The 12,258-nt window shown below is 36.8% G+C and overlaps 1 protein-coding gene across 1 annotated transcript in view; it reads left to right on the top strand.

Annotated features, from left to right (window-relative positions):
• The window catches only part of SGCG (sarcoglycan gamma), an 88,607-nt gene that overhangs the window by 18,681 nt on the left and 57,668 nt on the right, over positions 1–12,258 (top strand). Inside the window, exon 2 of the mRNA XM_079138879.1 lies at positions 5,317–5,511. Within this exon, the coding sequence (XP_078995005.1) occupies positions 5,317–5,511 (195 nt within the window). The remainder of the gene's footprint in view (positions 1–5,316; positions 5,512–12,258) is intronic.

A 12,258-nucleotide genomic window follows, 5' to 3' on the forward strand; every position in this document is an offset into this window, starting at 1 on the left:
GAAGAATTGGCCTCCTGCCCAGTGATAACTGTATAAATATCTGAAGGAAGCTCACTAAACTAGAGAGGGTCTAGAAATCCTTTCTAACAGACATTTAATATAAGGTCTAATAAAAAAACTTTTGAGTTGTGAGAAATATAAATGGTATATTAAATAACAAAACCAACCTTTAAAAAAAATTTAAATTGAATGTAGTTACTCATTTAGTTCTTGCTTACTTAGATTAAGGCCTTTTTATTGCAACACAGTTAACACTGGTGGCAGATTAACAGAACAATAGTAACTGAAGAAGGCAATCATAAAACATGACATAATAAGAAATAAAACTGGAAATTTAAAAGGAAACATGTTTGTGATTAAGTAGAAGTGGTTTTGGTAAATACAACTCAAAATGGTAGGATTAGAAAGCAAATCATGAGCCCCCTAAAAGTCAGCATGTCGTCTGTGGGTTCTACCCAGGAAGTGGTCCAGCCTCTTACTCAAGCTGTCAGCAGAGAAAGTGTGCAGATGTGGGGTGACTTACAAACCAGGGGAAGCACCCCAGTTTCCCCTTCCCTGGAAGAACCTTGCCAGATTGTAATGGAACTTGCTGAGTCTCCTTCTCAGTAAACAAGTAATCAACCAATTGTGAGTAGGTTTCCACTTTCTAATTATAAAAGGTCGAGGAAATTCAGAAGTAACTCTCAGCTTATTTGTTTTGCCTTTAAATTTATATAAATAATCTGGTTGTTTGTTCATTCAATGTTTTTATTCCATTTATTCATCAAGTATCTATTGAGCCCATACTATACACCAGGTACTTTATGTGTTGAAGATATAACAAAATAACAATCAGTTTAAAAGCCCTCCCTCTTGGGACTTATACATGGTGAGGTGAGCATTTGTAGGAAAATGAGGGGTCAAAATATATAGTGTGTCATATGGAGTTAAGGGTCACGGAGAAAAATTAAGCAGAAAGGAACATAGCCAGCTCTGTGGTGGTATTGGTGGGAGTTACTAAGATGATAGGGAGAGTTCTACTGATAGGTGAACTTGGGGCAGAGATTTGAGGGAGTTGAGCCATGTAGTAATCTGGGAGAAGACCTTCCATGTTGAGGGGGTGGTGACTACATCCCCTCTAGTGGGGTTACACTTGGAGCACATAACAAGAGTAAGACCAGTGTGAACTGGAGCCATAGGAGTCAGGGAAAGTGACAGGGAGTGGAGACAGGAGGAGCCATGCCAGTTGCAATAAGGATTTTTTATTCTGAGATTGGAAGATATAGGAGGGGTTTTCACAGAAGTGGGGTGTGATCATGTTTTAAAAGTACAACTCCAGCCTCAATGTTGGAAATTGACAGTAGAAGAATTAGGGATGGAGGCTGAGAATAGTTCAATGGTCATTATAATGGACCAGGTGAATGAAGATAGTGGGAATCACACTCTGGACTTCTCATTAGTGCTTAGAAGACTTGCTGATGGAATGCAAGTGCTATGGAAAAAGAAAAAGAAACTAAGACCAACTCTAAGATTTTGGGCTCAAGAAGCTTGAAGGATGAGTTCCTATTTAATTACGTGGGGGAAAATATTCACAAGGAACAGGTCAGGGAGAAGAGTTTTGCAAAGTTTGAGACCCCTGGTTGGATTTTGGAGTCTGAACTTCAAGGTGAGTCCAGCCTAGGGATATAATAAGGGAATCCTCAGCTTAAATATGCATCTACAATAGGGCAAATGCCTATGAAAATGAGAAGTTCAAAACTGAGCCCAGGGTAAGGCGATGAGGCAGAAGTAATCAATGAGAATAAGAAGTCGTTGCAGAGATAAGAAAGCCAAGTGAGGTTTCTGGACCCTAGGTATAAAAAGTGTTTCAAAGAGGAGTCAGTGGCTCCAGGTCATGTGCATGAACATCTTGTTTAACAATGTGGAAGTCAACTGTGATTTCACAAGAACAAGTTCAATGAAGTGGTAGGTCTGGATGTGGGTTCTAGAGAAAATGGAAGTCACAGAATTCAACTGAAGAGACAATGAGTATAATCAACTGATCATAGCCATTTTGCTGTAAGGAGGAGTGAAGAAATGGGGCTGGGTTGGACACATTCGGGAAGCATCTTCTGTTTTCCAGGGCACTTGGCAGTGGAGCATGACCACAGTGCTCAGGGGGCCATTGACTGTGGTTCATGACTTCTAAAACTGTTTGTCTAATCTTATATATTTTATCCTTATTCAAAATCTTTTAATATTTAAAAATACTAGAGACGTTTTATTTTTCTCTACCAGTCTGTGTCCTTCTTTAAATCAACTTGTCATTCATAATAATTGCTTAAGAATAGTCCACGAGTACTGAATCTTTTCTTAATAGATTGCCCATCTTCATAAATCAAGTATAATTCATGTAGTATATGCCTCACAGGATTTACTCCCATCTCTCTAGCCTACTTTTCTAGGATCATTCCTGGAAGATAGCTCAGTTAATACCTATCAAACTCCACAGTTCCTTCATTCATTCATTTATTCAGAGTTTTTATTCTGTGCCCATTATTTGCTATTGTACTATGTTAGATATCTGGTGGTGAATAAAGCAGAAAATACTCTCATGGAGAGTGCTTTCTGAAAAATGGGAGGAAACAAACAAATGAACAAAGAAACTGTTCAGGTTCCCAGCACTGACTTAGGGGACCTGAGTAACAAAATTGCAATCAACCCTCCTAGAAGCCAAGACAAAATTGTCTTAAGTGAATGCTAATATATATAATTTTATGTATGAATAAAAGTGTTTTATGGTAGACAGGACAATGCCTTCCAAAAATATCCGTGTTAACCCTCAGAACCTGTGAGTACATTCTTCCGTGGTGAATGGGACTTTGCAGATGTAATCATGTCAAGGGTCTTGGGGTTGAGAAATCATCCTAAATTATCTAGGGGTGCCCAGTGTAATCAAGAGGTTCCTTATGAGTGGTGGGCAGGAAAGCCAGAGTCAGAGATAGAGCTTTGATAAAGATATAGGTTAGAGCCCAGGATTTCAGGCGGCCTCTAGAAGCTGGAAAAAAGAAGGAGCAGACTCTCACCTACACTCTCCATAGAAATGCAGCCCTGCCCACACTTTGATTCTCGGTCATAGAGATGTCTATTTTGGGACTTCAGGCAATAAGATAAAATTGTATTGTGCTAAGCCACTAAACTTTACATAATTTGTTCAACAAACAATAAGAAACTATGTATAGGAATAGGAATATATAAAATTAAGAAAATACATACACTCTTAGAAAACTTTGCTAGTTTTTTATTAATCATGGCTGTACTGCTGATGTAGGACAGATGAGGCTGGATACCTGAAGAATTTTCAGGAAGCAAGTTTAAGCTGCAGTGGTCCAGAAGGGCTAATGCCTAAAAATTTCTGGATACTGGGTCTGGAAATTCTTTTAGATTTATGCTCAGTGGGGTGGTTACAGGACAGTGGGTGGTACACAACAGATTCTCTTTGTCCCATAGTTTTAGGCTAGACAAGTTTTTACCACGGAAAACAGAGATAAGTAACTTTTGTACAGTAAGCTGTCTTTTTGTTTTATTTTTGTTCTTTTTAATTTTTTTATTCTAATTAGTTATACATGACAGTAGAATGCATTTGGACACATTGTACACAAATGGAGCACAACTTTTCATTCCTCTGGTTGTACATGGTGCAGAGTCACACCAGTAGAGTAATCATACATGTATATAGGGTCATAATGTCTGTCTCATTCTACCATCCTTCCGATCCCCACCACCTGACCTCTCCCCTCACTCCCCTCTGCACCTGCCCCACACACACACTATGAGAGTGAGTTCTCTTGAGACAAAGTCTATCACAACTTTTGTCTGCACACCTAGCATTTACAACAAAGAGAAAGTGACAAACCACATTGAACTCTGTGCAGAACTCCTGTGAAGTCCTGTTGACACTTCATAAAGATCTTGTTGACCAGAACAGAAGCTTAATAATTACAATTATGTGGGGGTAGCAGGGCCAGTGCCTGGTCTGTATCACTGCAAAACAGACTTCCAGAGGAAAGAATGAAGTCTTTTGCAGCAATGCAGATTAGAGTTCACCATGGCTTGAACTAATGCTGTAGCAATGGGAATGTGGACGTAGACCCATCAGTGATGTGTGTGGAAGGGAGGCTAGTTGATAGAACCTGCCAAGGTGTGGTGGAAGGGAAAAAGACTTAGCATCAGGGACCTAAGCTTGAGTAACTGAGCAGTACACTGTCTTATGTAGAGAAGACGAAGGAAATCAAAGAAATGAGTGAGTAAGTAAGGTTCTTATGAAATCATCATCAAGGTCTGTCCTGTGAATTTGAAGATACTAGTGGAAACAATTTTATATAGTCAGTCATAAGATGAGAAAATGCCTATTGTTAAATTGGAAAGAGATTTAAAGAATTATTTTACACTACGACTTGTTTTCCAATAGGACACATCCAAATCATCCTTAAAAACAAAAGTATAAGCTCTGCATAAAAGCATCCCAGAGGAGAATATTTTATATTCCGATTCATCACTCACCACATTTACAAAGTCTTCATAATTTCTAATTTCCCCCTTGTGGATAATAAGCACTTTCTTTTGAAATCATCATCAAGAATGGAAAAAAATGAATGATTTTTTAAAATATCTTCATAGACCTAAAATGGTTGCTAAAACTCTTACTCTAATTTGCATAAACAATGAGTATTTGTAAACATTTGTATACATACATGTATTCTGATCTGTCAAAGTTGGTAAACATTTTGGAACTTTAGGCAAAATTTGGTGTGGTAGACATCTTGAAAAGAGCCTTCTAATTCTGAGTAATTTAGTAACTGAAGGAAGATACAATTTAATTACTTGACATAAAATTGGGTAACTGGAACACACAGAAATACACACACACACACACACACACACACCACAAAGATACTAATTTGATTTTTCTCCCACTGAATCTTTTAAGAACTTGATAACTTGATTATTATAGGTTGATGCTTCAATTCCAAGTTTTACCCTGCAGAATTTTTAAAGCTGTATAGGTATATGTGTGTTTATTGATTAAAATCTGAAAATATGGTCACTGGATTTCAAATGAATTTGTCATATCTAAAATATTTTAAGTAACAGATTAAATATCTCCCTCTGGTTAAAACATTTCAAAGTAATATTTAGGTCCCTTTTGAAAAATTATTAATTCTGGAAATTTTTCCTGGGTTAAAAAGTATTTTCTTGGCTGGTAGTAAATCAGTATTGACAAATAAGTTCTCTCTCTCCCCCTCCTGCTCCCCCCCCCCCCTCCTTTCTCTCTCCTCTGCACACCTCCCATGGCAGATGGTGCGGGAACAGTATATCACCGCCACAGAAGGCACCACCATAGAGAGGCCTGAGAACCGGTGTGTCTACAAAATTGGCATTTATGGCTGGAGGAAGCGTTGCCTCTACTTATTCGTTCTTCTCTTACTCATCATCCTTGTTGTGAATCTTGCTCTTACGATTTGGATTCTTAGAGTGATGTGGTTTTCTCCAGTAAGTATTATTATTTTTCTGGCATGTAGGTTCTTGTGTACACTATATCCCTGTATCTATATTGTACTGATAGAAGTTTCCTCTAATGTAGTTTGCTTCTTTCCTGTCTGCCCCAGAATTTTCACTAACACAATGTGTATATAACATTTATTTTTCTCCCTTTTTTACCTCACTGTGAACTATAATGTGTTCATTTTGTTTGTTCCTACTGTAATTTTTTCATTACAAAAATTTGCTAAGGATACTGTTATTATTTCTATTTGGTGGGAAAATTGAAATCCTAAATTTGTGGTTGATTGAGTTGAGATGACTTAATGATTATTAGATTCATCAATTTTAATAAATTATATAAATTGGTTGCTTTCTTAATTTCTTTAATTCATAAATATTTACAATGTAGATGCCTGTCTTATTATTTTGCACTACTGTGATGAATTGTTTTAGACTAACTTTATAAATAAAAGTCTATTCATCTCAGTTTGGGAGGCTTAAGGGCATGGCACTTGCATTGGCTCATCTCTAGTGAGAAACTCATTGTGGTTGGTAGGGATTCATACAGGAAGAAGAAATCACACCCAAACAGGAAGCCACACAGGAAGTAGAGAGGCTGGCTAGGCCCCAGCTCAGGCTTTCATAACAATCCTCTCTGGAGAAATAACCAGGGTCCCTAGTGAAACACCTCCATCTCTAATGAGGGCATGTCCCCATTGAGCTGAGGACCTCCCTCTAGGCCCCACCTCTTAAAGATCCACACCATCTTCCAGGGTTGCCCCTTTGAGGACCAATCCACCAACATGTGAACCTTTGGTGGGACACACTTAAACCATATTTACACTGTAGCAGTTCCACTCTGTCATTATTTATAGACTCTGTTTTGATATGCAATAAATTCATCTTCATACTTCAACATTCCACAGGAGACTTAGTAAATGAAAGAAGCCATCTCACAGCCCAGTAAGGTCTGGGTGAGGCCAGACTTTACCTTAAATGAATGAAAATGTACATTGTTTTAGAAATATGTGTGAATTAACTTTGTAAACTGCATGAATGTAAAGTGATGGTGTGTTTATGCTTTTATCATATATCTTAGCACTTAAAATAACTTTTAGGCATTATAAATTCAGGTTAAATTAAACTGTGCCAATAGCGGACTCCATTCACCAATGTGGAACAGCTTGCCACAGACGGACATCAGCAGCCATTCCTGTCTTTTCTAGTGAGTGTGGACATTGACTATGGCCTTTTCTTCAACCTTAGGGACTTGTTACTAATTGGTAGTGAGTATGCAGAGTTCCCTACTGCTGCCCTTCAGCAAAATAAGAAAAACTACACTAACATTTATGGAATCATGATATGCAAAAGCACTGATCTACAGAAAGTGCCAGGCCTTAATCTAAAATTGTTGAATAGACTTTGGGTCATTATTCCCAAAGTGGAATGATATAAATGATTTAATTTTCATATGTTTACAAGCTTGATTCATTGCTTTTGTAAATATTATATACCTATAAGACTGCAATTGCATATTAATTTATGCTTTTTACTGACTCAAAAAATAATAATACACCAATTTTTATCTTTTTATATTATGATAAGTAAACAACATAAGATCTACCTTATTATCCAATTTTTAAGTTTATAGTACAATAGCATTAATAATGGTATAACTTTGTACAGTAGTGTAACTATAGAATTTATTCATTTTGCTTGACTAAAATTTATGCCCATTTATTAATAATGCCACACTTACCCCCCCACTTCCTTAGGCCTTTATAAGCACCATTTGATTCCACTCTTAGACTCCACGAGTTCGACTATTTCAGAGACCTCATAGAAGTGTAATCACACAGTATTTGTCCTTCTGCGTTTGGCTCATTTCAGTTAGTATGAGATCCCCAAGTTTCATCCATATTGTATCATACTGCATATTTCATTGTATGCATTTTTTTTATCTATTCATCCTCCATGGACATTTAGTTTGTCTCCATATCTTCTCCACCAAGACTGGTGTTATAATGGATATGAGAGTGTAGATATCTCTTCCAAATCCTGATTTCCATTCTTTCAGATAAACAAGGTACCTGAAAATGGAATTAAGAAAGCAATCCCATTTTCAGTGGCATCCAAAACAACATAATATCTAGGAGAAATTTTTAATTAAGGAGTTAAAAGACTTGTATGCCAAAAACTACAAAGCACTAATGAAAGGAATTAAAGATACAACATGTATTAGGGTTCTCTAGAGGAACAGAATCAACAGGAAGTATGATTATAAAAAGAGATTTATTAAATGTTCAACATCTCTAGTAATAAGAGAAATGCAAATCAAAACTGCCCTAAGATTCCATCTCACCCCAATTAGAATGGCAATTATCAAGAACACAAGCAACAATAGGTGTTGGCGAGGATGTGGAGAAAAAGGTACACTCATACATTGCTGGTGGGGTTGCAAATTAGTATAGCCAATCTGGAAAGCAGTGTGGAGATTCCTTAGAAAACTTGGAATGGAACCACCATTGGACCCAGGTATTCCACTCCTTGGCCTGTACCCAAAGGACTTAAAATCAGCATACTACAGAGATACAGCCACATCAATGTTCATAGCTGCTCAATTCATAATAGCCAGAGTGTGGAACCAACCTAGATGCCCCTCAATTGACGAATGGATAAAGAAACTGTGGTGTATATATATACAATGGAATATTACTCAGTCATAAAGAACAATAAAATTATGACATTTGCAGGCAAATGGATGAAATTGGAGAATATCATGCTAAGTGAGATAAGCCAATCTCAAAAAACCAAAGGATGAATGATCTCGCTGATAAGCGGATGATGATACATAATGGGGGGTGGAAGGGAGGCAAGAATGGAGGAAGGAGGGACTGTATAGAGGGAAAAGAGGGGTGGGTGAGGTGGGGGGAAGGAAAAAATAACAAAATGAATCAAACACCATTACCCTATGTAAATGTATGATTACACAAATGGTATGCCTTTACTCCATGTACAAACAGAGAAACAAGATATACCCCATTTGTTTACAATAAAAATAAATTTTAAAAAAGCAGGATTTATTAGATTGGCTTACACAACCAGAAGCTGGATAGTCCACAATGACCGTCTGCAACTAGAGAACTGGAAGAACCCACAGCTGTGCAGTCCAAGAGGCTATGCAGTCCAAGAGGCAGAAGCCTCAGAACAAGAAGGATCAACAGTGTTACTCTAGTCAGAGACCAAGTCTTCTGGAAACTACCTGGAGAATCACTGGTTTTGGAGAGTCCACTTTGGAAGAGTGAAGAAGTGAGAGTCACAAAGCAGCAATCAAGAACCCATTCAAAAAGAGTGGAGCTTGCATCTGCATCTGCTTCCTTGTTCTTCCAACTTTTATTCTATCCCATTGGGCAGTGCTGCCCTCACTTAGGGAGGGTCTCCACTTCAGTTTACATTCCCATCTTCCAATCATTCCTAGACACACTTATTGACACACCCAGAAGCCATTTTAATCATCAGCATCTCTTAATACAATCAAGTTGATGATTCAGATTAACCATTACACAAGGAAATGGGAGGACATCTCATGTTCACTAACTGGAAGACTTAGCACTCTTCAATTTTCCATACTATACAGAGTTATCTACATATTCAGGGTGTATTGAAATCCTAATTGCATTTTCTTCAGAAATAGAAAATAAAATTCAAAAGTTCTTGTGGAACCACAAAAAAACCCTAAACAGCCAAATTAGTCTTGTAGTCTTGAGAAAGAACAAAGTTGGAGGCCCCCCAGGCCCTGATTTTAAAATAAGTTAAAAAGTTACAGCGATTAAAGAATTAAAGTACTGGCATGAAGACACACATATAGACCAATGGAACAAAATTCAGGCCCCAATAATAAATCTATTTATATGTGGTCGACCAACTTTTGAGAAGGGTACCAAGTATGTATGATGCGTATGATGGAGAAATGGTGCAGGGAAAATTGAAATTCACATGCTGTGTTAGTCAGATTTGCATCACTGTGGCCAAAATAACAATAAGATCAACTTAGAGGAGGGAGAGTTCATTTTGGCTCATGACTTCAGATATTTAGCCCCTGGTTGACTGACTCCATGACTCTGGGTCCAAGGTGAGGGAGCACATCATGGAAGAAAGGCTCAGTGGAGGAAAGCAGCTCAGCTCATGGAGGGGTCAGAAAGGAAAGAGAGAGAGAGAGAAAAGAAGAGGAGGAGAAGGAAGAAGGACCCACAGGAAGAACAACCCTTCTAGGGCATGCTTCTAGTGACCACCCGCCTCCAGCCATGCTCTACCTGTCTACAGTTACCACCCAGTTAGTTCATTTAAACTAGGATGGACTGATTAGATTACAGCTCTCACGATCCAATTGTCTCACCTTTGAACATTCCTGCATTAACACATGTCAAAGAATGTAACCGGACCCTTCTCTTTTGCCACATACAGAAATCAACACAAAATAAAGACTTAAACTGGAGGCCTGTAACTGCCAAATTCTTAGGAAAAAACATTTGACAAAAAGCTTCATGATACTGGTCTTGGCGATGATTTCTTTCATATGACCCCCAAAACACAGGAAACAAAAGTAAAAATAGACAAATTGGACTACATCCAACTTAAAAACTTCTACATAGCAAAGAAAATAGTAGAATGAAAGACAACCTACGAAATGGTAGAAAATATTTGCAAACCATATATCTAATAAGGGGTTAATTTCCAAAATTCATAAAGAAATTCTTGCAACTCAATACCTAAAAGACTAAAATCCTGTATAGAGGATCATCCAAAAAAGACCATGCAAATAGCCAATAAGCATATGAAAGGATGCTCAACATCACTAATCATCAGGAAAAGGCAAATAGAAAGGCAATAAGATGTCACACCTGGCAGGATGATTATCATTTAAAAAAAAAAAAAAAAAAAGACAACAATTCTTGGTGAGGATGTGGAGAACTTGCAACCCAGGCACACTGCTGGTGGGAATGCAAAATGGTACAGCCACTGTGGAAAACAATATGGAGGTTTCTTCAAAACCCACTCTGCGTACTTATCTAAAAGAATGGAAATATATAAACCAAGGTCCCTTCTTAAATGTAGACATGCCAAGGAAGTATTAAGATTTTAAATGAACCTTTTGGAGAGCTCGACTATCAAATGGTAACATTATATAAGGGATTGAGCATTTGCTGAGAGCTGTAAAAATTTAAACATGTACCAACTAGATGGGGTTCTCTACCTAAACTCAGTATAGAAGTTTATCACCCACACAGTCATTAGTCAAGGCATAAGGAAAACTATAATTTTATGAGCAAAGTTTAGCATGGCTTTTTCTATTTTGATCCCCAACAGTATAGTAATAATATTTTCATTATTCAATCCACTTTCTTCACCTCATCATGCTTTAATATTTCACAGTAGAAAACAATAAAGCTGACTACCAATGACATATTCAACAATACCAAGCCAAAATCAAAGAGAAATCAAGAAAATCATCGCAAAATGAAAACATAATGACACCATAGGATACTGAGACTTCAAAAAGATGAAAGAATAGAAGACATGAGGACAATATTGACAAGAAACTAACTGAAACTCAAATGAGATTGAGCCAGGTTTTGTCCACCCAACTGGAATTATAAAGGACCCAAAACACGGGTACCTAACAAATCTACTTCTATTCCTAGAATTAAAACTTCATGTAAGAGAAATTTATACAATCTCTAAAAAACACCACCTGTTGAATATAAAGTAATATTTAGGAAATTGTTACAACTGATGCTGAGCACAAAGTTTCTAGAATATCCTATTATATCAATTAGGAAAATGGACATCAAGTGGAAATCAATACAACAAAGTGGCATATTGTATTTTTCCTTATTATATTTTATTTCCATAAAGCTAATATGCATATTAATTTACTTACAGTGCTCATGGCTATGGGATAATATATATGAGTCATATCTGTAAGTATGTTAAAATAAGACATCTTTAATTTTAATGACAAATACTTTTTAAAAAAACTTTAGTTATTAATATTTGCTAACAAAATATTGTAGTGCACTTAATGAGTATATAATTTAGCAAAGTAAGATTAATGATTCTAAGCTAACTATATTAAACCTGAAAATTAAATTTTGGAAGTACTTTGGGGAAAAGGGTATCAATAATGAAAGCAGAGTTATAATACTGAATGTGGCTAAATATTATAATTATAGTATTATGAAATATTTTGTTGGCAACTTTTGTTTATTTTCATTTACTCTGGTAATAAGTAGCAATGCCCTTTTTAGGAGGTCAAAAACCCCAAAGTGGATGTATCCTTAACAAGGATTTGATATTAATTCATTTTGGAAACTAGTCGTTAGAAACCTTCCATTAAGGCCTATCCCATTAAGAATCTTTCATTTGGCAAGAGAATGAAAGCCTTATTAGACAACCTCTGCAGATATTTCCTTAGATAAATGTTTTGTCATTAAGCAGTTAGTGATCACTCATAGGAAGCCGGGGGAATGAATTAGATGGCATCTTAATGACTTCTACTTCAGCCCTGTGATTATATAATCATCTGAAAAGGATTTAAAATCTCAGTCAGAAAAGAATGCAATAGGGAAATGACGACAGGTTTTCTGTGAATGCACAGTCCTCAGGAAGGGTCATTAAAATATCACCTTTGTAATGATGTTTTCTAAAATCTGCATTTACATCTTATAAACTCTCAAAATCTGAAAACAAAATTGT

The sequence above is a fragment of the Sciurus vulgaris genome, assembly GCF_902686455.1.
Source record: "Sciurus vulgaris genome assembly, chromosome: 4".
Lineage (NCBI taxonomy): Eukaryota > Metazoa > Chordata > Mammalia > Rodentia > Sciuridae > Sciurus > Sciurus vulgaris.